This window comes from Natrix helvetica (assembly GCF_964273705.1).
Source record: "Natrix helvetica genome assembly, chromosome: 13".
Lineage (NCBI taxonomy): Eukaryota > Metazoa > Chordata > Lepidosauria > Squamata > Natricidae > Natrix > Natrix helvetica.
In genome coordinates this window covers 38,292-64,700 of record NC_138557.1, presented here as the reverse complement: position 1 = coordinate 64,700, position 26,409 = coordinate 38,292, and the positions used below count along the sequence as shown (strand labels likewise).

At 43.1% G+C, this 26,409-nt stretch overlaps 2 protein-coding genes across 4 annotated transcripts in view; one reads left to right on the top strand and one right to left on the bottom strand.

Moving 5' to 3' along the window:
- The first annotated feature begins 5 nt into the window (after nt 1-5).
- Nucleotides 6-9,514, top strand: SLX4 (SLX4 structure-specific endonuclease subunit). Its single transcript, XM_081965574.1, has 10 exons — nt 6-358; nt 439-677; nt 884-1,076; nt 1,442-1,539; nt 1,935-2,081; nt 3,870-4,039; nt 4,227-5,968; nt 7,270-7,372; nt 7,475-7,849; nt 8,164-9,514. Exons 1-10 carry the CDS (start codon nt 106-108, stop codon nt 8,489-8,491), a joined length of 3,648 nt encoding a protein of 1,215 aa, XP_081821700.1. The 5' UTR covers nt 6-105; the 3' UTR covers nt 8,492-9,514.
- Nucleotides 9,515-10,479: 965 nt separating this feature from the next.
- CREBBP (CREB binding lysine acetyltransferase) overlaps nt 10,480-26,409 on the bottom strand; it is a 41,895-nt gene continuing 25,965 nt past the window's right edge. For all 3 annotated transcript variants that reach the window (XM_081965571.1, XM_081965572.1, XM_081965573.1), the window contains exons 19-31: nt 26,318-26,406; nt 24,197-24,277; nt 23,316-23,372; nt 22,928-23,005; nt 21,498-21,565; nt 20,746-20,896; nt 19,806-19,952; nt 18,856-18,969; nt 16,216-16,381; nt 15,679-15,846; nt 14,463-14,624; nt 14,001-14,282; nt 10,480-13,557 (exon numbers count right to left, since the gene is read on the bottom strand). In XM_081965571.1, coding sequence (XP_081821697.1) covers nt 11,392-13,557; nt 14,001-14,282; nt 14,463-14,624; nt 15,679-15,846; nt 16,216-16,381; nt 18,856-18,969; nt 19,806-19,952; nt 20,746-20,896; nt 21,498-21,565; nt 22,928-23,005; nt 23,316-23,372; nt 24,197-24,277; nt 26,318-26,406 — 3,729 coding nt within the window. In that variant the 3' untranslated portion in view covers nt 10,480-11,391. The remainder of the gene's footprint in view (nt 13,558-14,000; nt 14,283-14,462; nt 14,625-15,678; nt 15,847-16,215; nt 16,382-18,855; nt 18,970-19,805; nt 19,953-20,745; nt 20,897-21,497; nt 21,566-22,927; nt 23,006-23,315; nt 23,373-24,196; nt 24,278-26,317; nt 26,407-26,409) is intronic.

The following is a 26,409-nucleotide window of genomic DNA, read 5'->3' as shown; positions in this document are numbered from 1 at the left end:
TCTGTGCCGGCGCGGGGCTGTTGCTAAGACGGCAGTTGGGGCAGTTCGGCCGCCGGGCGGCAGGGGGAGCTCGCGCGGCGCCATCTGGGTTGCCGCGCTGCCAAAATGGTCGAGTCGGAGGACGAGTTTCGGCAGCGGGACCCTCCGGCGGGTGGGGGGCGGCGGCGGCGGGGAGCTCGCGGGGCAGGCACAGCCGCCGCGCCACCGCCGCGCCCCCCGGAGCCCGGGCTGAAGCGAGGCGGCGCCCCTCGGCCGGCCGGGAGGAAGAGGCGGCGGGAGGCCGGCGGGGAGCCGCTGGCGGTCCCGGCCAAGTCTCGCTCGGAGGCCGGGGGTCCCGGCGGGAAGCGGCCCAGGGCGGGTGAGGCAGGCGGGAGGCCGGGGGGGGGGGGGGGCGGAGGCCGCCGGGGATTCGCTGACTGCCGCCTGCTCTCCGCCTAGAGACGAGGGGCCGCGGGAGGATGAGGCCGCCGCCGCCGCTGCTGCTCCAAGGGCCGGAGGAGGCCCGCCGAGGACTGGAGGCCCGGGCGGCCCTGCTGCTCTCGGAGGCCCCGGCCGCGCCCCGCACGCCCCCGCTGCCCGCCAGTCGCTGGAAAGGGGCCCCGGCTGATGCGAGCCCGGCCGGCCGGCTGTGGGCGCTGAGCTCGTTGACGGGCGCCGCCCCTCGGGGGCCCCATCAGGTGCGCGGCTTTGGGGAAGCGCCGGGCTTCCACCCCCTCCCCTTCCCCTGAACCGTCGCTCTTTTGCGGCCTTTCTGTCCCCGGAGACAGGCCGGAGCGTCCCGAGGGCAAGCTCGCCTCCCCGCGGCCCAGGTTGAGGGCTTCGAGCGGTCCCGCGCGGCGACTTGGTCTCGGCCGGGCTGCCACGGAGCCTCCTCCCCTTTCAGAGGCCGCAGTTCAGCCCGCCTGGGGCGCCCGCGGAGCCTCCAGAGACGGAGCGTTGCCCAAGCAGGACCGGCGAATGCTTTGAAGGCCGCCGTCCGGGAGATGCCGATGCCCTGCAAGATCTCCTGGAGCTGGCCGGGGAAGGACTCACGTTCACCCAGTGGAGCCTTGATGTTGGGCGGCTGGAGCACCCGGGTGAGGCTGCTCGGCCTAGGAGAGTTCAAAGGGCTGCAAAGACCTTGGTGGGAACCACGCGGTCTTTTCAGTTTCACCTTTGCTAAACAGCTGGGAGGTTTATTGGAATTAGCCTCGTAGAAGAAAAAATGTCCACCAATGTTTCTTTTGGGAGCTGTGGGTTCTGTGTGCAGAATCGCCTTGGCCTAAAAAGATGGTAGCTCTGCTAAATCTTAGCACCCTTGCAGGAATCAATGGTATCTGAGACCAACAGGAAGGGGACAAAGCCAGGATATAACCAACATGCTTGATTTGTAGTCATGTGTAACAATGACAATATTCTAGGCCAGGTTTATATTAATTATGATGGTGATGATTTTTTGTAGAACAAGAACAGATGCCAGGTGTTCAGCAAAAGGCTTTTAATCGGTTGTTGGAGCAGCAGCAGCAGCAGCAACTATATCAAAAATGCTTTTGTGAAACAGTAAGGACAGAATTGTATGCAAAGTATATCTGGATGAGGAATAATACTGAGCGTCTATCCAAACTCAGTACCTCAAGCTGTACAATTGCTTGGCAGCAGCAGCAAAAGCGTGTCTGGATCTCTACGTAATATAAAATGCTCTCATTTCCTTTTTGCCAAATAGAGAACTTCTAAACGTTCTGGGACTAATTCTCATTCTCTCTCTCTCCCTCTCCCTTTCCCTCTCCTCCCTCTTTCTCCCTCCCCCCCCACCCCCCTCTCTCACTGGCAGTCCTTTTCCCCAAACCTTCCTTTTAAATGGAAGACTTAAGTTTTTAATTAGAAATTTAACATCTCTCTGCCTGTGGGCTGAAAGAAGAACTTGCTTTTTTTCTCTTCCTTTCTTCCTGTTCTAGTTCCCTCTTGGCTCACTGGCTGCTGCCTTCAAGGAGATGGTCAATAATCCTCATTTGAGTGATATCCAGATCCAGGTGGATAGTGGGGAAGTCTTTTATGCCCATATGTTTGTATTGTATGCAAGGTGTCCTCAACTTCTACAATTTGTAAGTAGTCATGATGTTTTTAAGGGTTGTATATAGAAAACATTTTAATATTGTTCATGCTTGAGTGTTGTTATAGATCCACATTTGTGGACTTTTTCCATTTTCGTATCTCTAAATTTTCTTCTTGAGGTTGATTCTAATAGTATCGCTTGGGAGAGGAATACAAGTGAGGACACACCTGTTATTTCACTATTCAGTTATAGAGAATTGCAGCCAATAAACCAAACTTTTGAAGCGTGGCTGTAGGCAGCAGGATTCATTGGAGATTTCTACAACAAAGTTATTCCTATGAGCAGGAACCAGCTATGCCTTACAGTAGGCAAGTGCAAAGTGAAGCCAATTCAGCAAGATGGAGACTGTAAGAGCAGGAAAAAAATGGTGCATTAAATGGAAGGGCTTGAAGAAAATTACAGATCTAAATGGTGGAAGGGACACAAAGGGACTTTGGATAGCTTATAGGCCTGTAAAGTTGATATTTTTATACAGGTAGTCCTCAAGTTATTAACATAATGGAGCCTACCAATTACATTTGTAACTCGAGGATTTGTTGGAGTGACTCATGTAAAATGAACATAAAAACTCCCTGCTTTCACCCTGATTTTGCTAATTGAATGCACAGGTTGTTAAATGCACATGATGTATCTCAAGGTGGGGAAGGCCATGGGGGGCTTAGTGCTTCCGACTATCCAAGCCCCCCCCCAACCTTCTGAGATACCTCATGATCCCCACAATTCCTCCCCCCCCCCCCCCCGGCAACCTGCCACGCTAGGTCTCCACAGGCACTTACCTTGTGAAAATCAAGTGAGCTGCTGCCACAGTTGCTTTGCCTGCTTCAGGCGCTTCAAAAGTGGAGTGGGGAGAGCAGAGGGAGAGCGGGACGAGCACGGCCTGCTTGGCTTCACTGACTCACCGAGGCTGCTGCTTTTGGAGCGGCGTATAGTCTCAGTGAGTCTCCCCCAAAGGCTTCCATTCTCAGCATGGAAAGCGCTTACAAGCCAATGGGAGGTTTTGAGGTAGCGAAATTGGACTGCCTCAAAGCATTCCCTCAGCTTGCAAATGCTTTGCACTCCAAGACTGGAAGCTTCTGGGGGCCATGATCTCATGCGACTTCAGGTACCCATTCTCTGCAAAAGATCATGCCCCTCAGAAGCTTCCAGCCTTGGCATTTGCAAGCTGATTGAATGCTTTGAGGCAGCCCAATTTTGCTGCCTCAAAACCTCCCGTCGGCTTGCAAAGCCTTTTGCCGCAGATCTCATCCAGGTCTCTGTTGGTAGAGAACCTAGGCCTAAAATACTGCGAGATCACTCTTGCATGAACTTGCCGTACTTTAGGCCTTGGTTCTCTGTGAAGTAGCAAAGAAATCAAAGGGTCTCTAGATCAGGGAATAAGCAGGGTGAATGTTGCAATGCCTTTGCGGTCATTCATAAGGGCGAACGACTGCTGCAACTACTGCTCTACTGCTGTAGAGCTGCAACATTTATAATCTCAGAACTGTGTCATAAGAACTTGGGTGGAGGTGTTTCATGAAACAACTTTGAAGTGTCGTAACTCGAGGATTACCTTTATTGTACAAAATGAAAATGTGTTTATAACTCATGAGGCAGGAAACCTTTGGACTGGCAAACTTTGCAACACCTAGGAACCATTTTTATGGTGCTAAGGCTTTTGAATGTCTGCAGTACAAACAACTTGCACATGTGGTCAGGAAAGTTTGAAAGAAGAAAGGAAGGAACTTTGGGTTATGACTGCTGCTGCAGAGTTTGGTTTCTCTTTCTGTTCTGCTACCAGATTGACTACAGACGTTTTGTGGTGGCTGATGAAGGAGAAATTGGAGCCTCCCGTGTGCTGTTACATGACACTCTAGGGGATGCTGTTGCTCTGTTCTTGAAGTACCTCTACACAGCTGAACATTTCATACCCCAACATTTGTTGTCAGATGTGATTGACCTAGCAATAAGGTCGGTGTTTTGATGCTTCAGAGCATTTAGTTGGTTGGAAATCATTGTGAAATTTACTGTATGATAGTTTTGAATAGAGCTCGTTTTGGTTTGCTATATGAAGCATGAATAAGGATTAAATTATCTTATACCGTGGATTGTACTCAGAGAGGAGAAAGAACATTTATGTACATTTATATGTTTTCAGGTTTGGAGTGAAAGAATTGGCTGTTCTGTGTGAAGGCCAACCTAGTGAAGAGATATCTGTAGAAAAGCAAGCTGATGATAAAGACAAAGTTAGAGATTTTGAAGAACTCTTGAAATCCATGTGGCAGGATGAAGATGAAGAAACTGTGGCAAAAGCTGTTTGCAGAGATGAAATCAGTGACAGTATGAATGAGCAGGAACTAGAGGAGATTTATGAGTTTGCGGCTACTCAGCGCAGAATGACCTCTGATGAAGTCAGAAAGGAAAAGGCCTGCATTGAATATAGACGTAATGAAGTGGAAAAAAAGATTGGCCAAGATGGTGGTTCTTGCCCAAGAAAGATGCTGGAGAAGCTCAGAAGAGGCATGACAACTAAGGAAAGTGAAATAAAAAGTGATCAAGAGTCATCCAAATTGAAAACCTCTATTGCCTGCATGGGAAAAAATCTGAAAAAGTATTCTGTTGAGTTCCAGCGAGATTTTAAGGAAATAGTGTCCTTCGGAGCAAGTAATAGAAAAGAACCCACAAGTGAGATTCATCTCGGGTTAGCTGGGGATTCCACTCATAGTAATCATCTGGAGAGGTCTGCAGCCCAATTTTCTGCCTCGGAAATGAAATGTTGTTCTGTCTGGGAACAGAATATTAACATAGCCAAAGATGAAACTACAGCAAGAAATTTTCCAAGACTTTTTCAAGGGCCAGCAAAAGATCTCCAGATGACTTTGCTAAGAGACCTAGAAGTTCCTTTCTCTCCAATAACATCTGCATCACAGCCAAACATACTAGATAGGCTTCCCTCTCAAAATGATAAGCAACAAAATATAAACAGGATGGGAGAGGCTCCTATCGGCAGCCTAGAGAAGTCTGATGCGGTAAATCCTCAGGATCTGAATATTACGAGTGACCATATTGTAGTCCTGGATTCGGATGAAGAGCTGGAACAGGAAGCAGAAAAGACACCGGCAGAGGCTGCTTCAAGCTTCTCTGAGCAAGAGGCATGGCATAAAGAGAGCTCTGTTACTGATGTCATGAACTGCTGGAGCCCAGCCCCTCCACAGCAGGATGTAAGTAAAGTGGGAAATGGATTGGGCACACTAATTTGTAATGAGGCCCAATCTCTGGGTGAACGCCACCAGACCTTGGACCTGAGTAGTCACAAAGAAGACAGCTTCCAGAAAGGTTTAGGTTGGAGTGAAGGAAGAACATTGGTGGTGCCTGAAACGCCTCTGGCAGCCTGGAGTAGCTTGGATGTTGCGCAGGTCGAAAAATCCAGGTTGAATTCTTCCCTTGAACAGCAGTGGACTCTTGAAAGCCAGACAGAACCGTTGTCTTGCAGCTATAAACTGCTGCCGGTGCTTTCATCTACCTCTTCGCTCGAAATAGTGAAACCTGACAATGGCCTCTGTGCAGTAGACAGAGATGTGGTGATTGTGGATGACAGTGAGGAGGAGCAGGAAGCAGTGCCGCTATGTTCAAGGGGCAGCTTTGTAGAACCTTTGGAGGTAATAAGTTCAAATGCCAGAAATCCTTTGAAGACTTCTGTCCACATGATTAACACGCAGGACAATCACCCTATGACAGTTGCTAGTAGTGTAACTAATTCAGCAGTCATGTTGCATTTGGGAGTGGAAGATTTACTACTGCACAACTCTCAGAAATGGCCTGGAGAAGAGTCTGACAGCAATGAAGCTCTTCCTGCCTGCTCAAGTTTGTCTGCTTCCATACCTGTTCCAAAGATTTCTGGTAAGTTGCTGCTTTGGGTTAGTTATGACAACTTCTTTGACAGCTGCTTTGTAACATGGCCCAAAAAATGGGAGCTCTTTTCCTGCAACTTAATTTAGTTGTTGAGTCCTTTGAAGCTCAATGAATGATCACACTGACATACAAAGAGTAAGGTTCTACATTTAGGCAACAAAAACGGAATGCACAGGTACAGTATAGGTGATACCTTACTCAGTAGTAGTAACTGTGAAAGGGATCTTGGAGTCCTAGTGGACAACCATTTAAATATGAGCCAGCAGTGTGCAGCAGCTGCCAAAAAAGCCAACACAGTTCTAGGCTGCATCAACAGAGGGATAGAATCAAGATCACGTGAAGTGTTAATACCACTTTATAATGCCTTGGTAAGGCCACACTTGGAATACTGCATTCAGTTCTGGTCGCCACGATGTAAAAAAGATGTGGAGACTCTAGAAAGAGTGCAGAGAAGAGCAACAAAGATGATTAGGGGACTGGAGACTAAAACATATGAAGAACGGTTGCAGGAACTGGGTATGTTTAGCTTAAGAGAAAGAAGGACTAGGGGAGACATGATAGCATTATTCCAATATCTCAGAGGTTGCCACAAAGAAGAGGGAGTCAAACTATTCTCCAAAGCACCTGAGGGTAGAACAAGAAGCAATGGGTGGAAACTAATCAAGGAGAGAAGCAACTTAGAACTGAGGAGAAATTTCCTGACAGTGAGAACAATTAATCAGTGGAACAGCTTGCCTCCAGAAGTTGTGAATGCCCCAACACTGGAAGTCTTTAAGAAGATGTTGGATAGCTATTTGTCTGAAACGGTATAGGGTTTCCTGCCTAGGCAGGGGGTTGGACTAGAAGACCTCCAAGGTCCCTTCCAACTCTACTATTGTATTGTATTGTATTGTATTGTATTGAAATACATATTTACTGTCAGAACAAGTCTAGAATCCCTGCAGACCAGAATCCTGGCTAAGCTTCATTGGGCATCGGGTTTTGCAAGAGACAGTGATCTTTGGATGAGTCCTATTTCCTGTAGATTCTGGAAGGGAAGCAACAATCTAGAAATCCAGTTTTGGCTTCCTCCTCCTAAAGCACTTTTCTAATTAACTATTCAGCTTTTTTATTTTAAAAAGTGTGCATGATGGGGATTAGAATCTGACAGCTGTCTTCCCAGAGGTTCGGGATGATTTTACTGTGGATTAATAACCGGTGTAGTATATATTGTGATAGACAGGTTTTTCAGCAGAAAGAATATAGACCATGTGTTTGATTTGATTCAGTTCCCTTTTGATCCGTTACAGATCTTGCCTGCCAAGCCAGGGACATCTCTTGCGTTACTCCGCTCATGCCCTTTCCGCCTTATTCAAGCATGAACACGCCAGAACTGAAGAAGGAATTGAGTAGGTGGGTGCTGTCGGTATTGAAGCAGACTCCTTCTTTAGGCACGAACTTACCTTACAGGTTGTGCTTACTTGCAAATTGTGATTTGGCTTCCTTTTTCCTTAGATTTGGTGTCCGTGCTCTTCCAAAACGGCAGATGGTTTTAAAACTGAAGGAAATTTTTCAGTTTACTCACCAACAGGCAGGAACCGACTGTAAGAAAACATCTATGCCGGTTTCTACCAGCTCCTTTCAGAAACTGCAGCAAAAATGTCTTTCCCCTTATCAACTGCTTCAGGGGAGCCCAAATACGACTAACTGTACAGATCTCTCTGAAGGAGGTGCTCAGAGGCCAGAGGCTGGACTTAGGTGGCCAAAGGGAGCTGCTCTTCCTGCAAACAGATCAACTGATGGAGAGGACAATGGAGACCTAATCCTGACTACTTCTGAAGCGCCAGCTGGCACAAGAGCTGGAAGTGAGACTTATGCAGCATCTCAAAGGTATACGGGCATATTGGAAGGAGTGTGTTCATTTTTTCATTCTGATTTTTTAGTTTGTTGTCATGTATCACCAGATGCTGAGGAACGAAGGCAAAAACTTTGAAAATCACCTGCCCACCCCATCCTGCCAGCCAGCCATATTTTCTACCCTTAGTTAGCCTTAATTTGGGGAACGGTTGTGTTGATGCTATGTAGTGGATGTGAGTAGTTCTAGCATGGATTACACCAGGTACCCTCCTTTTTAAAAAACAAGGTAAATTTAAGAGATTGTCTACGTATCGTAATGCCTTTTTCCTTTTTCATCCTGTTCCTAGTTCATCCCGGAAGCTTAAAGTCAAAACGCTGGCAGAGAAAGAGGAAAATGTACCAGCCTCTCCGATTGCTGCTAGTGGTGAGGGTCAGAAACTGGAAATCTTGAAGCACTACATTCATTCCAACCCATCTCTTTGCCAGCAAATTTTACTGTATCAGCCCATTGAACTGTCTGTACTGCATGCAGAATTGAAGCAAAATGGCGTAAGGATTGCATTGGACAAGTTGTTGGACTTTTTGGATGCCAACGGCATCACATTTACTACTGCAGAAGCTCGGAGAGAGAAAAAACAACACCTCCATAGATGCAAGAAAAAGGGGCAAAGGTGATGCTAAGCCCTTTGGCTATTTGATATTCTTCCAAAATGTGAACTCCTGGAGGCTTTTTCCTCTGCAACTTTCCAGTCAGCTGCCTCTTCTCCTTTTTCATGTTTATTTTTTTCTTCACTCAGTCCTTTTTTGGGGGGCAGCTGGGGAGAAATAATTTGTGTTGGGGTTTGAAGCGAGTTTGATCCCTTTGAGGCAAACTTTGGACAGTGGATAGCCTGCATCCCAAGAGCAGCTTTGGACAGGCAATTGCAGGGGCAGTCCACTTTCTCATTGTCTTAGATATAGGTCAGTCCCCATTTGGTAATAGATGGATTTAAATGCATTTTTTTCTAAGACTGCCAGTAATGGGGGCAGGTCATGCTTAGTTTGGTTGTCAAAATTGCCTTGTTGCCCCAACTGAAGATTTTGAGAAGGAGATGCTTGATGTCAGAGTTGGTCACTTTCACCCAATCCTGAGGAATGATTTCAGCATGCCTGGTAGGATGGCCGGTTAAGCCTAGAAGTATCTTTGCCCTACCTTTTCCCTGTGGCTGGCTGTTGAAGGAGGAAAAAGCATACTCCTTCATTTACGAAGACAACTGTCAAGTTTATGTCGCCTGAGAGTACCGCCCAAGTAATTTACTACAGAATTGTCTCCCAGGTGGTGTGTGGGTATAAAACAAAATGCAAAACTGGGAAGAAAAGAGCAAGATGATGCGATGCAAAGGGCAGCATTTTTACTGAACACACACTCTAAATTCTTGCTTCTCAAAGATTTGGAAGGACCGGGGGACCAAAACTGTTAATACTTTCATATGGAGATGGTAATGCATATCTTCTTTTAAATTATCATTTATTTCATTTCTTACTTTCCCACTGTTAAAAAAGCAAGAAATTATTTTATGTACTAAATGTGAAGAAATCTTTTTAAAGTATCATTGGTCCCACATTGCAACATTTTTCAAGGTTACTGCTCACTCATATATATTAGCTGGGCAGCTGTGTTTATTAAATAAATAAACATTAACATTGTCATGCCCCTAAGAGATTTTACGTGATTTACATACCACCACCCCCCTTTTCCTGAGGAGGAAGGATTTCTCTGTATTTACAGCGTACAATCTATGTGTTATTTTCAGTTACATTGAAATTTTAGTACATTAGATACATTTGTCAGTTATGGTACCTGACAAAACCCACCATGTACCTCCTAGTGATTGTTTAATGTAGGAAGCAAGGTAGGAAGCCCAATTTTGCTTCCCTCAAAAACTTGTGTAGCCATACTTAGATGGAACATTGTAGATAGGATCAGGCTGAGAAAATCAATGGAGATGATCTTGTCCTTTCTGAATCTGTGGTGGTTTCTTCATTGTTATTGCACAGAAAACCTTGTATTTTGATTTTACTTTAGGAAGCATCTGTTTCAATCAAACTGATGCTCCTTCCCCAAAATGTATTTTTAAAAAATGAATACTTCTAATTTCTTTCTGTCAATTCTTATTAGTACAGCCAAGTATGAGTACTACTTCCTTACTGGATGCCTTCCAATGAACTCAAACCTACCGTAATTTTCGGAGTATAAGAAGCACCAAGGTTTTGAAGAGGCAAATTAAAAAAAGTTTTTGAACTCCGCAAACCTCCCCAAAACACCCGTTTTTTTCCCCTCAAAAAAGCATGAAGTAGCCTATAGGAGGCTTGTAGTGCTCCTGGGGGGTACTCCCCCCAAAACGGCCCATTTTCTTGCTCATTTCTGTGCTCCCCAGCCCCCAGGAGCTCTCTGAAAGCCTCCTAAAAGCTATGCACGGCCATTTTGGTGAAGGGGGTGGGTTTCTGGAGGCAAAATATGCTGTATTCAGTGTATAAGACGCACCCAGATTTTCAGCCTCTTTTTTTGAGGGAAAAAAGTGCGTCTTATACTTGAAAAATACGGTATATCCCTATACTCTTCACAGGCACACAATCAAATACAAACTGTGACAATATTACATGGATTTTAAAGGACAGAAACATTTTAAAAACTTCAGTAATTTATATCACTTTTAAGCAATACTTTATATACAATGGAAAAAAGACATGCATAGTCCAAATACAATGTTGAAAACAGCATTTTCATAACAAAAAATCCAAACACGAAGTTAATACCATGTACATGAATTCAAGGACATCCTTTTTGTCTGTTGCACAGAGTTTATTTAACAATATGCTATAGAAGTAAGAAATGAGTTTGTTTCCCCCCTCTATACAGTGATTGAATCTTGAATTGTTCATATTTATAGTAATTATAGAGTTTGCATGATTTACACTGTAATTGCTTTTCCTCAGTTCAAGTTCACATCAAAGAATTACTGAATACACTTCTTCCCTGTTAAAATTAATATGTCCTAAGTAGTGAGTGTCCCTATTTTTTAAAATCTAAAACCAGTTTTATCAGAGAAATGAGCAACAATTTCTACATCTGCAATGTGTGTCTGTGTGTGCAAGAGTCAGTTCCTATCTTTCCCAGGGGTAATAATACTTAGGATACTTGCAAAATCCAGAATAGAATAAGACTAAAACAAAAAAAAACTTTCTGCCAAATGTCAGAAACTTAGCAAGATACATTAGAATGTGAATATTTTTCTTCTCTGCTAAACACCACTGCTTAGTCTTGAAAGTACAAATAAAAATATGAATATAATGGACTCATTTTCCCCTTTAAAAAAGTAAAGTCAACGATAACAACTAAAAAAAAACCCACAACAAAGAGACCAGATATTTTAACCACACCTGGCTGGCTTTAACAAAAAAATATATATTCTCTTTTTTTTAAACAGCCATTCATCCATACACAGTAAGAGGATGAATCAGTCCCATCTAGGGTTTAGGTCGAGCTGCAAGTCTTTTTCAGTTCAAGAAGTCCAGGAACATGAAAGTATGGGATGCTACAAGCCCTCCACAAATTTTTCTAGTGTGTCACCTCCTGTGGTATCACCAACCAGGGACAGCTCATTTGGTAACACGTTCCTATTTGGGGGGTTGAGCTGGGGAAGCATTGCACTCTGCTCTGGGTTTCCCAGGTGTCCCTGTTCCATGGAGCCAGCCATTGTAACAGCCAACCCAGGGTGAGGTGAGCCAGTCTGGGGTGAGGCATGGTGAGGAGAAGGCTGGGGCTGTACCCTGGGGGATGGGCTGGAATGTGGTGGCTGGGATTGGGGCCTGGGGGACTGAACGGGTGCCGGAGAGCGCACCTGGCTGCTGAGGGAGGTGTTGATTGGTTGGCCAGGGAGGTGGGACGTGGGGGCTTGTCCTGAGAGCAGATGCTGTTGGGGGCTCATGGGATTTGGCTGGCCTGGGGAGCCCATCTGTGGTTTAAGTTGCTGCTGCTGCTGTTGCAGGAGTCGCTGCTGCAGAGCTTGCTGGATGTTAGGGCTGCCATCAGCTCCCATGGCCGGCTGCCCCATAGGATTCAGCTGTCCCATCTGAGCTAGTTGCCCCATGGCCCCTGCTTGGATTGAAAGATGCTGCTGCTGCTGCTGCATCCGCTGCTGTTGAATGGCTTGGGCATAAACTCCAGGGCCTGGAGGCTGCGGGAACTGGCTGTGAGTGGCCAGCCCAGCTCCTCCTTGCTGCTGCTGCTGCTGCTGCTGCTGCAGTAATTGTCTTCTCAAGATCTCCCTGTACTGAGGACTCATGTTGGCCATAGCCGGATTGTGAGCTGGGTTCATGATGCTGATTGACTGGCCCTGTGCAGCCAGACCTCCTCCTATGGCTGGTTGCTGGGGAGGGACCCCCAGTCGCGGGACACCTCCTGGCAGTGCACTCAGATTCTGCAGACCTGCTTGAGCATGCAACCCTGCTGGTGGAGGCTGCTGCTGCAGTGGAGTCTGTGGCATGCCTGCCTGGGGTTGAATGCTTGGCTGGGGCTGCATGCCAGGCTGGTTTGCTACGTATTTGGCTGTTCTCTGCTTTATAAAAGCTGCCATGAGCTGTGGGTTCGACTTCAGAATATTCAGCACCTGTTGCTGCTGCTGCGGGGAACTGGGAGATTTCAAAGTCCGCAGTAACTCTTGCAAAGCATTTGGAGGAATTGTTCGGGCTGGTGGCTGCACGCCTGGCATCCTTGGACCAGTTACTGTTTGTTGGCCAGGCATGGGCAGGACTGGCCTTAGCTGCTGTGGGGGCACCGGAGATGACGACTGCCACTGCCCAGGCTGCAGGTTGGGCAATATTGGGCCACTGACAGAGTTAGGCCGGGGCACATTCATGCCAGCCTGCTGCATGGGATTCACCGCTCCCACGGCTGTGCTTACCATCCCAGTCCGGCCTGGAGGCAAGCCATTGCTGCTCACCCGGTAGAGCTGCTGCTGCTGCTGCTGCTGCTGCTGGGCTGCTTCGATTTCAATCTGTCGGGCTGCTTCCACAGCTCCTGGTGGGGGCTGGGCAGGCAGAGGCGGAACAGCCACTTGGGTGGAAGGCTTGCCCGCTGAAATGGGAGGGGGCACCGGCGTTCTCCCTACAGTAGGGAAACCTGCTGGGGACATGCTAACGGGGGAAGGCTGGAGAGGGGGCTGGGGAGTCTGTGGGGTGCTTGGCTGCTGTGTCGGGGTCCCAGGCGTTGCTGAGGTAGGAGAAGGCAAATTCTGCTGAGGCACGTTTCGGGTGGTCATGGTTGCCATCCTGCGGCGAATCAGCTGCGCCTGCTGCAGACGGTGTTGGATCTGCTGCTGCCGGAGCTTATGCTTGATGTTGAGGCAGAATGGCACTGGGCATTTGTTCTCTTGGCAGTGTTTGGCATGGTAGCAACAAAGGGCGATCAGCTGTTTGCACACAGGACAGCCTCCGTTGGTCTTGCGCTTGCAGCCCTTGGTGTGCTGAACAACACGCTTCATCTTCTGGCAGGACGGCAATGAACAATTTGCATTGCGGCATTGGCAAGCATGCACTAAAGACTGAATGCATCGCTGGATGCTGAGCCGACGGGATTCCTGGGGGCTCTTGGACTGCTGTTCCCCTTGGCTGTTCCCATCATCATCTAAGCCCAAGCCCCACTTCAGCATCTTATGCTCATGGCTCTTGCTGTTGTAGCAGTTAATGCAGAGGTCATAATCCTGAAAAGCAAAGTGAGAGACCAAGATCAACAACCTACAATGTGAGAAAGTGTGCATGCAGGCAGTTCACTTCATAAAAGAATAGGGAGAGTTTGTGAAGGTAGATGCAAGTACCTGAAACATTCCATCTTTCATAGTTTTAGTTTTATCAATAAGCCAGTCAATTATCAAGACCATAATAAAGACGTCCAGTGGCCACTAATACAAAACAGCCTTGCTCAGAAAATGGGATTCCTATAGAATTCCCACATGGAGAGGTGTTACTATGGCTTTGGTCATTGTGTAAAACTGATGCTCAAATCATAATTGGTCCCAGTTATGTTATTATATGTCATATTAATCATAAGCATATACTATTTTTAAAAGTATTGTAGAAGAGAAGAGACAAGTTTGCAAGCCAATTCAAACCTGGAGTAGCATCAAAGCAGGCAACATATACTTACTTCACAGACTGTGCAATGCCACCGTGTTTCCACATGATGTTTACACTCGTTGCAGGTATAAACAAAGCGATCCTGCCCCTGGGTGTGCAGCTCCACAAGCATGCACAGAGTGGACCACTTGGAGCGACGTAGTGAGGAAAACTCCCAGTGCTTGTCCCTGGCTAAAGTGAGGAAGGCATCCCGGCCATCCATCAGATCACAACTAAGTAATGGGTCTGGATCCACAATGGGGGGCAAGGTGTTGATGACGGGCCCCGCGTGCAGGTGAATCACAAAGAAGACCTGTGGTGTGAAGGCAAAGGAAGAGGTGAACACAAGACAATCTCCACCAATGAGAACTGCCAAGTTGCCAAGGTACCATGTTACTTAACGTGGTCTACTTCCCTCCCTCTCTCTTTTGTAACATTAAACTTTGCAAATGTGAGTGAAGAAAAGGAAATGAGGAGGGCTTGGCCATAGTACCTCTTTATGCTTCTCCATTGTGGCGTACAACTTCTGAGACAAATCATTTGACACGTTAGGCATGGAGGGTTTCTTCTTGTTGGCTCGGCTAAGGCTGCTCTTATTCTTGTTTGTTTTCTTATTATTCTTCTTCTTGGCATTCTTGCTGTCACCCTGGTTTCCCTGTTAAAACATCAGGAAGCTGTTCAACCGTTCCTCTTTAGAGGCATGTGTGAAGAGAACAGCTGCTTGCTAGGAAAATCAGACAAGCTAGACGGAATTGGATCCCCACAATAATAGTCTGATTTTTTGTAAGAAAAATATACACCTCTCAGCAGGACTGCAAAGACTCAACTGTCCTTTAACTGCAGAAGTAACATTATAAGACCAAATGTATATATTGTCCACAAATTTAATGTGAATTGGCCACAAGAGCATCAACGGAATATAAATATAGTGCAAAGTCCATAGTGCAAACCAAAATTATTAACATAATCATAATGATATTTGTATGTACCTTCCTTTTAAAAAAACTTTCTTGAACTGCTTTCTTTTACAGGCTACTTGCCTACAACAAAAAGTAAGCATGAAACACACATTTAACCCACTCATCTGAACTGAGTTCTGGTCCCAGCTTAAGCAATGAAGCCGGCTGGGCAGGCCAGCCACTTTCTCTCAGTCCAACTACCTCACAAGGTTGTTGGGGAGAAAATAGAAAGAAGGTCTATTAAGTATGTTCGCTGCCTTGAGTTATTTATAAAAATAATAAAGGTGGGATTTAAAAAGATCCACCTCCTCCTTTCCCTCAGCAAATAATTTAAAAATGGCAGCCGAGGCAGGCAAACAAGGCTCTCTGCTTTTTTGCTCTAGCACAAAACTCTTTACATCCTGCTTTCCAGTCTAAACTATCAGCAATATCAATCCATGATGGGCTTGTGCAACCAAATCGAGGGGGCTACAAATTAAATTATTACTGGAACAGTTGGAACATCAGACACACCACCATGCAAAACAAACCAAATTGTATTTTGATCCTCAGCCCACTGGATCAGTCATGCTCTCCTTGCACAAACTCTCTCACAGGTTCTTGCTATGGGGTTAAAACGAAGGAGCCTCCCCTGCATGCCATTTTGATCTTCTAAAAGGAAATGTGGCATGTAACTCACAGTTCTGTTGGATTGAAAGAATTTGTGGTTCACATAAATATTGTGGCCATATCCCCCATGAATTTAGTCACCTCTATTGTTTCACTAGCTGCTGTGCTTTCTTCCTTTTTTCTTTCTTCCTCCTCCTGTTCTAGCTCTTTTATGCTCTCTTCTAATACATTGGGCCAAAAATCACCCTCAAAATAGGGCAACTCCTTGGCACTTGTCAGCCGATCCTCAGTTGCTTGTTTGAAGATATCCTAAAAAAGATCACACGGTGTTGTTAATGGTACAGTTAAGACCAATGGCAAAAGTATAGGAGTCAACAAAGGTCACATACATTGAAACTATCTTATTATACTCTCATTTGGTTGAAACAAAGGATGGTTTAAAATAGTTTTCTGTTTCATTATGATTGTAAGCATATTTACACAGCCAATGTCTTTGCTTTAGCCAAATCGAAGATAAATGTTCGTGCTTAATTTTGGATTGACACAGATCTAGAAAAGCATGCCTGATTTGCTTCCAGAACTGTAGCCACCCTAATTATCAATTTCCCTTTCAACTGCGGAGAGAGGATTGCTGTCTAGATACTAACGTCTCCAGATTCTCTTTAAGGAAATCCTCACCTTGTAATCATGAATGATCCTCTCCGCAAAGGCCTTGTCCAGCATCTTCTTGTACCACTCTTGCAGACGTTTAGGTTTGGGGATTTTTTGGTCAGGGGGGTGGCAATGGAAGATGTAATCATCACCCTCACTTGGTGGGCAGGCCCAGATGTGGCCTGTCACATACCTGTGAGTTTTACACAAGAAAGACATCCCAGTTAAGTAATAGTTTTTGTGCAGAATTGGAGGCAGCCATCCTAACTGTTCAACTGTAGTAGAAATGATATTTAGATAACCAGCACTTACACTCAAATCATTCATTCATACCTCCATATGCCTCTTGAGTTCTATAACCTCTGTTGATACAGTATCTTAAAAAATAAAAAAGAGCTGACCCTGCTTGCACAAGCAGTGAAGCCCTACCCATGTTGTTCTCTGTGACGGTCATACAGATGGGATGTGGGCCTGCAAAACTAGGACTATCAATCTATACCTGTATTAATTTTGGGCATTCACTGTGTGGTAATTTGCTATTTAATTCATCTTTTACTGTTGTATTCTGATTTTAACTTCTCTATATGCCACCTTGATTATTTGATGATCTTACCAAGAAATCCAAACTGAGCAGGACGTTAATCTCCAGCTGTTTCTGGACCCTGGGCATTCTCTGCAGCACCACAGCATTGGCAATATTTTAATAACAATTTTAATGTTTTACTCCAAAGAAAATACAGAGCTATTTAAGCTATTTAACTCAATGCCCAAGCACTGAGTACGTTTGTTGGTTTATAAAGTTTATAGGCCCCGGAGTTTACTTTCTTCATGTTCTCTTTGAATGATCTTGGACCAACTTACTGTAATAAAAAATCTCCCCCTTTTTTGGAATTGGAAAAGACCCAAATCCAATAAATTCTACATACAATATAACTGATTCTTATTTTTATTTGTTTTCTCTCACAGTTGGCTTCCTACTAATTTTTTTTATTGTTATCATGCTTAACTGATACATTACCTTATATATTGTGCTAAAAGGAAGAAAATAAATGTAGTGTTCTCTGGTTCATTTCAATTCAAATACTGGAAACAACCCTAACCTCAAGTTCTTTAAGGTTAAAAGGCAAAATATAAATATCTTACATTTTTTTTAAAAAAGAGGGGAAAATCACTTTCCACTTGCATCTGCCCAAGGAATTACTTTCTCCAGGTATTCTGTCAATTGCAGCCTCTTCAATAATTCCTGGGTGGAAGGAAGTGACAAATTGCGTCCTACAAAACTCAACTCAGAAAGCCATACTGAGCTTACATGGTCACAAAACTGGGTTAATATGTATATGGTTCTTATTTTTCTATCCCATTCCCAAGAAATGGAAAAATCTGCTTCAAGCACACAAGCTTCTGTAAGATTCAATAGGGCAGCTTGCCTAGAATGTCCACCTAACTGCTTTACCTCTAATGGCAATTTGGATGTTTAAATGTACCACATTGAGGCATAAGTTTGAGACACTTTAACACACACAGGAGGTAGAACAGCAGGCATTTTACACAAAACACTCTCACACACACACTTTTCATAACACAACGATCAGACCTTGAACCTTTTTATACAAATAAAATATCAAGTTAGTTTGTGATACAAGAATGTTATTTCCTATTATTTGTTAGAAAGCTGTGAGCTTCTTGCACTAGAAAGACTTTCATATATACAAAAAGAAAATGTCAATATTACAGGCTATTCAAGCTTTTTTAGTTAACAGCAGGAAAGAGAGCTGCCTGTAAGCTTATTTCCCTTAAATTTCTGGGATTTTCACACATTATGTTTTGTATAAGTCTCAATGAACAACATTCAGAGCATGACATATGAAAACTAAGAGTTCCACCGAGTTTCACACCAGAAAGCTGAAAAATTAACACTTGTCTACACAATTGTACATAATTTTGGAATGTGTGAATTGTTTAACCTGAAGAGAAAATTACCATGCACAAGCTAGGAAGACTACTATGAAGTGTTTAGGAACTGACAGTCTACAGGACAGACAGGAGTGTTGAGGTCTGCATTTCTGGCTGGTCCGCCTCTCCCTGCCCTTCCCCTTCTCACTGTAGCTTGCTGCAGGGAAATCAAGATAATCCAATGAGATCAAAGGAGGAAGACAGCAAAAAGCAATTTTCCAAGTGACTGATCTTGTTCCTAATGTCTAACTTACACTGCGCTCATTTCACTCTGCTTGCAGTGAGTGCTTTGTACCTCTCCACAGAAAGCACAATACCTGCATCAATGTGAATGGCTGCTACAGCATCAGAAGGGGGAAGCTGAGTTGGAAAAAGTATGTGTAAATCAGAAAGGAAGGTTGGGTGAATGAATGTGTTTTGACGAATGGAGAATCAAGACACATACAGAGAAAAAGACAGTTCCCTGCCTGCTTATATGTCTACTATGAAATTAGTATCCCCTGACATCTTTCCCTGGCCTCTCAACTATGCTTTTCCAATCTCATTTGGCATTGGCTTTCCATTCCCCAGTGCAAGGAAAATGTCCCGACTGATCCTGAAGAAGTTAGAGGTATATAACAAATTTCACCTGTTTCCACTCAGAGGAATGCCCGTCATATTTAAGTCAGGGCCATCAAGATCTCCACTGCTAAAAGGTCCTGGCAGAACACTCACCCCAATTTCTTGACATATTCCAGATACCCAATAAGGATTTCATGATAAACAGCAGTCCGGAGGCATCTTGGGCGAAAGAAATGGATACTGTCTAAATAGGAGATGTACACACGCCTGTGATAAAAAGGAAAGAAAACTCAGTGGTTGAATAATTGTGGCACAGCAATTAGAATGCAATATTGCAGGCAAACTGCCAGGCTCGAGGTCGATTCAGCCTTCCATCCTTGCAAGGTCAGTGTAACCGCTTTGTAAACTTCTGAGAGTAAAGCACTATGAAACGGTGTTGTAAGCGCTATTACTATTGCTATCCTGCCTTTCCTTCAGAAGCTCATATCCTATCTAGTTGGATTATTGTAATTCATCTGACATAGGGCTGCCCCTGAAGACCATCTGGAAATCTCAGCTGACTGAAAATGCAGCAGCCCTCCCAATTATTAGGCTGTTCCGGAATTGCCACATTTTATCACTCTGGTAAATGCTTCTGTTTCTGAATGAAATTTGAACTGCTGGTCACCACCTGCAAGGACCTATGTAGCTTGAGGCCTGGCTAACTAGGAGACACCTTTCCCACTCTTGGCTTGCCAAAAGTCCTTCAGAGGGATAGGACATAATAACAGTCATTCTATGTGGCTTGTCTCCGCTGGAACAGCCTGTTCCCCAATGGGGAACGCGGAGACTTTCATGGCCTTCCAAAGATGTTTGGGAGTGGATTGTCTGGCATGACTGACACCAGACTGGCTTGCTGTTTCCTACTGATGTACTGTTACCTATTTACGCTTCAGATTTATACACTGCCTCATGTCCTTCAAGACCGAGGCAGGCAATAAAATGATATACAAATAGAAAGCACTTCATCTAATTTTCCCCACAACTAGAATTATGTGAGACAGCTTGGCGTGAGATTGAATAACCAGAATCCTTCCTTTGTTTGGAAGGAAGCAAAGCAAGACCTTGTGTTTGGAGGTGGACAATCCCATCCGTATTCTTGCACGTGCATGCCAAAAAAGCAGACATCCACACCATCAATCTCTTCAAAAGCAAAAAGAGCCTTTGTTCGGTAGGGGAAGGCCTCAGCCATTTCACGAGAATCCACAAATCTACAACAAAGAGAAATTCACACCATTTTAAGGTAAAAGATAAAAAGCTGAGGAATTAATTATTTGATGTTAGAAAAAAATGTCCTTCTCAAGGAGCCTTACTAATTATTGGTTTATTTTCATATTATTGGTTTATAATAGATGAAAGTGGCAAACACAATCTCCACCCAGAGGCTGTTATGATATATAAAATTATTTGGGCCCTACATTTGGCATAAAATGTCCAGCTGTTTAAAATTCTTCCTTAAAGAGCGAAGAGAACTGAGAATGACATTTCTAAAACTTTTCCCAAGCAAAAGACTGCTCTATCTGCTAGGCTGTTATGAGAATCAATTCTCATACAAGAGTGAGAAAAAGAAGATCATAGCAGATATGACCATTACAGTATTAAAACAGGGTTAGGGAGAAAAGGGGAAGCAATGGCTTCAATGTTTTCTAGAATATAGCTAGCTTGCTGTTGAAACAAAAACAATTGCTTTTATCCATCTGTTATGGCTTCTACTGTAACTGTTTTTCAGCAAAATACTCATCAGGAATTCTGTAGCTAATCTAATTGATCCTAATCTTCCCTGTTAACTGTTGTCATGGACACAACATAATAGGCTTTCTGGTTCTCAAGGTATAAAATACCCTATTCTGAAATAATGCAGACAGAATTCTCAGAATATATGTAAAATGGCAATGTCCAGAAAAAAAATTTTTGGATGCTCAAATAAAGACATTATAGAGAAATGGATTCAGTCAATTGGTAATGGTAATTAGATGAATCCACTAAAAGAAAAGCAAAACTCACCGAGATTTCATTCCTGGTTTGACTTCTACTGTTTTATCTGAACTGGCCACTACTCTCACAAACACTTCCCCAGCTTCTGGGTGATTCTGCCGCCGCAGAAATTTGTTTACACGCTCTTCCAAATGATTCCCTAAGCGGGTAGTCTGTAACCCTAGTAAGTGGGGAGGAAGAAGGGAAGAACAGAAAGAGATTGGGCGGAAAGGTGGCTATATTCATGAAACACGGAATAGCAATAGCACATAGATGTATATACCGCTTCACAGTGGTTTACAGACCTTTCTAAGCGGTTTAGAGTTAGCATATTGCCTCTAACAATCTGGGTCCTCCTTTTACCAATCTTGGGAAGGCTGAGTCAACCTTAAGGTGATCAGGATTAATCTCCAGACTGTGGGATACTGCATTCTAACCACTGTGCCACACGGCTCTTATGGACCATATGGAGGCAGGAGCCCCAAATACTTTACAAGGTTTGCTGTTTCTAAAACCGGGAATATTCCTTGTTTCCCCCTTTCTATTGGGGAAATGAGGAAAGTGGTGCGCTGCTCAGTGGAACTCTGCTTTATATTTAGATCTGCAATAGAGTTATTTTTCTCACTCCATTACTATTACTTATTTGAATCAAAACAAAATCCAAATATGTATGGCCTTCCACAATATTATTTAAACAATTAATAGTGGGGTTCTTTAAAATATGCATTAAGAAAGTGTGTTTAAATATAATTAATATACAATAAAGGAGGCCATAAACTTACTTTTGGCACTGAATTTATTCTCCTTGCGTGTTCGGCCAGTTTTCTTCAAGCAGTTATCACACACAAAACTAAAACACAATAAAGAGTTAATAAATGTATCATAAGCTGAAAATACTATAAAAGGTTTTTAAAAAAGAAAAAAAATACTTAATAAAATACTACTTTCTTCATAAACAGAAAATGTGCCGAAAGGCTCTTTTTCTTCTCGCCCCTGGGCCCACCTTAATTCCTCAGCAGCATAAGGGATACAGATTGGGATGACAGGGTTTGTAGGGCTGCCCTGGCAGAACATGTCATTGCAAGGCTGAATCCAGGGACTTGGCTGATGGCAGAAAGGAGTATTAAGACTCATACGTAGCTCAAATCTCTCAGCCAAGCGATGATGAAGCAGACAATTTAAAATTCTCAGCTCAACATTCCCTTACGATCTGGCCGGAAGAGCTCTTTGTCATCCCAGAGCAGTTGGTCAAAGAGACTGCCACAGGCAAGTTCTTGTCAGCTGGGTATCTGTGTTCAATGCTCACAAAGAATTGGTGTTGGACAGGGCTGTTTGCATTCTGCTGCAATAACAGCACTTCTTTTACTTATTTATTTATTTATTTGGCATTTTTATATGGCCACCCACTTCACAAGAGTGTGACTTTGGGCAGCACACAACAACAAATTGTACTTCCTTGGCATATTGTGACAGGCATCACATACATGGAATCTGACATTACATTAAACCTGGCATGTATTTATATTATTTAAGAAATTCACAGAATGGCCCTTAACGCTCCAGAGTATTCTGAGACACTCTGGCCTGATAAAAGGTAATGGCCAACAGAAGACTGACTCTTTTCTCAGATGCAGACAAGATTTCATCAAGTGCCTTCTCACTTGCATAAAAACATGTAACCAAAGTCTGTGGGAAACCCATGCGATTCCCAAAAGCCTAATATCTAATGTAGTTTAAAAACGAAGTGGTTCCTTAGGAGCAACTTGAATTCTAAGAATTACTTAGAAATGACTACAAATTTAATATGTAAAAATTGCATATTTCTTAGGCCCCAAATGCAAGATGGAGCAAGTCACTTTCAATAAAATAAACAAAGGGAATTTAAAAACATCATTGCAACCACATATTACAAGCATGCTGAGCAGATTTTTGCCAAAACCACAGAACAAAGATATTTTTGTTACAAATCACCTACATCAACACAGAATTCTGAAACTTGTTTAATACAAAATGAACATTCCGCCCCAGGGTATACTAGTTTTTAATCTTAGATAATTTTTTGTTAATGTTAATCTTAACATTTTAAAATTATTATATTAAAATTTTTCTCCTGTTGTAAGCTGCCTGGATTTGCTTGATAGTGAGATGGGTAGCAAATATATTTAGTAAATATTCACAGTAGTAAAACGTGGCAGCTCTCAGAGCCACTTACCCAGAAGGCCAAATAATATCGTAGTGTAATGCGCATATCTGGTGCATTTTCCGGCCACATTCTTTGCAATCAACAAAACTGAACAACGTAAGAGAAGAAGTTTTAACTTCCTTGAAACAAAAATACATATTAAATACATAGTTTGTCAACATCGTTAAAATGTTAAAAATGTTTCTGCATGAGATTGCTGTTTCAGACATACTAAATAAGTAACGTTTCAGTATTACACTGCTTTCTAAATTACCGGATTTAGAAAAAAGTAATTTCTAAATTACTTTTTAAAGACTTTTTCTGTATTAGTTTTTCCGGATGAGTTATTGTACACTGCGTAAATCTGAAGAAGTTCCAATTTGCAGCTACTGCTGCAATAGAATCACACTATACTTACGGCTCAGGATCAAGTGTGTCATTTTTCTTCTTCTCAAAATGATCTTTTGAGATGGTTCTGCAAAGAAAAACACATTAGAAATTAGGGCCAATAGATTATAACCCATAAGTATATTTCTGTTTAAAAAGGCAGCTACAAACCATAAAGCTGCATATGCTTCAAGAGTTTCTCATAAAGTTGGTCACTCTGGAATTTGATTGTCACCTGGTATTCTTAGACAATGCTGCCTCCTAATTTCTAATTATACGAATCAACCCAAATCAAGTTGAATTTTTAACATTAAAAAACTATTGCAATTAAATTAATTGAACAATGCTAGCAGGGAAGCAAAAAACTCATAATTATCAGTAAAAAAGGTCCTCAGCACCATAACTATGAGAACAAGCTATCTAAGGTTGATTGACTTTTTTGCCCATAATAATTCATTTTTAACAATATGTTTCAGACAGGACTATTTATTCTCCATATATTCCAGAATTTGATGGTGAGAGCAGGGTATGCAATGTGTTCATGGCTGAATGTGATTTGAATTGAACTCCTTTTAGTTTAGTTTATTAGACTTCTAGACCGCCCCCTCTCCCCGAAGGGACTCGGTTTAAACTGAACATTCATGAAATGTTGCTCAGTATTGAGGATGGAAATTGGACAGCTGCCATGCCAGGAAATGGTTAAAGAAGCCAGATTCTATCTAGAGGGCAGGCACCTCATAGGCAGCAAAGCGGCAGCTTAAGAATTTTCTGCAAATGTAAACAAGGCTGCAGTGTATGAGGAGGTGTGCCTGTTGGTCTCTGTTGGTCTGCTACATTTGATATACCTACACTGTAATTGAAACAGTTTCTTCCTTACTTTGTACTTAGCATGTAAGAAACTGAAATACTTACGTTTGTGTCTGGGCAGGGTCATCACCCAGGGTAACGTTTTCGCCCTGGATTTCAGTAAAACATCTCTCACAGAAGTGATACCTGTCAGCGAGAAGGCCATATTTGGGTGAACTGGTCCATCAAAACACATAGCCACCCAAGCAATGGAACCACCAATCAGAGCAGGGCAGATCACCAAGACGAAAGGGGGAGCGTCGTTTGTTGATTGATGGGCCAGTGTGGAGAATGAAAAGGAAAAGAGGAGGGGGAGGGAAGGGAAGGGTTAGAAAAGAGGGAAGAGGACAAACAGCACAGACAGAAGTAGTAAGACACAAACACCAAGACAACACAGAGCAGAAAGCCAAGGCAAAGTGTGGGTTAGCATTTGGTCTCATTCCACAGGTGATAAAGGAGAGCTCCAGAATCCCAGGCTTCTTGTGGGGTAGCCTCTGTTTAATCATTAGGTATCCTTTAAAGCAAGCAGTTACTAAGGACGATTTTATTGCAGCAAAAGTAAGTTTATCGCAATATTAAAGAATACAACAGAAATAGGAATAGTTTTAATATTGTCCACTGTACAAAACTGTGTTTGAAAGTTATATTAAATGTGGCCAATAGCTCAAATTAAATGCATACTATATAAACAAAATCAAGCTAATACTTTAAACAAACATGTAACCAAAAAGCATTTTCCGGTGTATGTTTATTTTATAAATGTTTGTGAACTATTTACATGGTTTATATTATAATACATCATAATGAAGTGATATATTAAGGTTTTGCAAACTGAAACAGACTTGTTTCCATTTTCTGTTAACTAGTATGAAGTTTAGCCAATGTTGGTTTAAGGTAAGCAAAGATGAGTAAAGGTATAATTTGTATTTGAATAAGTCCGATCCACATTTTTACTTTTAGAAAATTTGGAAGCAAAATTGTATCCATGTAAGACAAACTTGGCAAATGTATGGAAAAAGCTGAACTAAAATAACAAAAAAACACAAGGAAAAAGTTACATTTTTAAAAAGAAGAAAACAAAAAGATATAGACACTCATGAGTATCTTCAGAATAGCAACAGAGGTTCTGATCATCCCAATGAAAGAATAATAGCGAGAACCCAAAGTAACACGGTGGCCAGTCTCCATGCTATTAAATTTTGCACTTGCTGAGCAATGACCAATGGCCTTTTTGTGAAAATGGAGACTTTTAGAGATTATTCGGCTGAACCAACTTATTCAGTTTACAAAGAAATATCGAAGACTGATGTACAAAGATTTTAAAAAATGAGCCCCAAAGTCAGGCTCAGGAAGCTAAAGCATGCCTCCATTAATAATCATCTTGTACCAAAACTGCAGCAGCAAGGTTGCTTAAAGGTTGATTCTACTACACCAGTAACCAAGATTATTCAGATGTTTTATCAAAGAGGGTCATCACAGCAGACCAAATCCAAATCTATTGCAATGAATTCCAACCACATATGTATCAAAGCCAAGCATAGACCATCTGGCCCTTTAGATGTTCTTTTCCTGAGATTTTTAGAAGTACTCTTTTGTTTCTGTTTGCAAGACTCCCATTTTCCTTGCTAGAATAGAAGTTTCTGAGAGCGCACCCATATAGTCAGTGAGACAAAGTATTTGTCGCACCCTCCTATTTAGGTAAAATCAGCCCTCAGAGTCAATGTGAGGACTGCAGGACATTCCATCTTTTTCAAAATCAACATCTACAGAATTTTGGTAGACAGTATTTCAACCCCCGCACAGAGAGCTTGACATCCCATAGAGCCACACGGTGTCTCCAAGCTGCCTAGAGCTCGGTGTTGTAGCCTGCCTTAGGTTAGGACATGAGCAGGGAATGTAGAATTAGGCTTTCTTACACATTGGACAAAGCAAGATAACAGCATAGATGGACAAGTTGTGGGAAGGAGAAAGCGTTCATCTAATAACTAATCAACATTAATTTATTGTTTCTGTCTGTCCGTCCCCCCTCCATCCATTTCCTAAATAATGGAGAGTGGTCTCAGAAGTCACTGCATTTTCTAATATGAGGAAACTCCTTCCATATTCTAACAGGAAAAAATGGCAAGCACACAAAATTAAATTTTAGTCCTTTGGTTCTGACCTGGGCAAGAGGACACTAAGACTCACCTGTTCTGGTAGCTGTAGTAGGCAGCATCTCTGGGGATAGTGCACAGCTGCTTGCCATAGCAACACAATGTCTGAGGAGAAAATTCGTACTA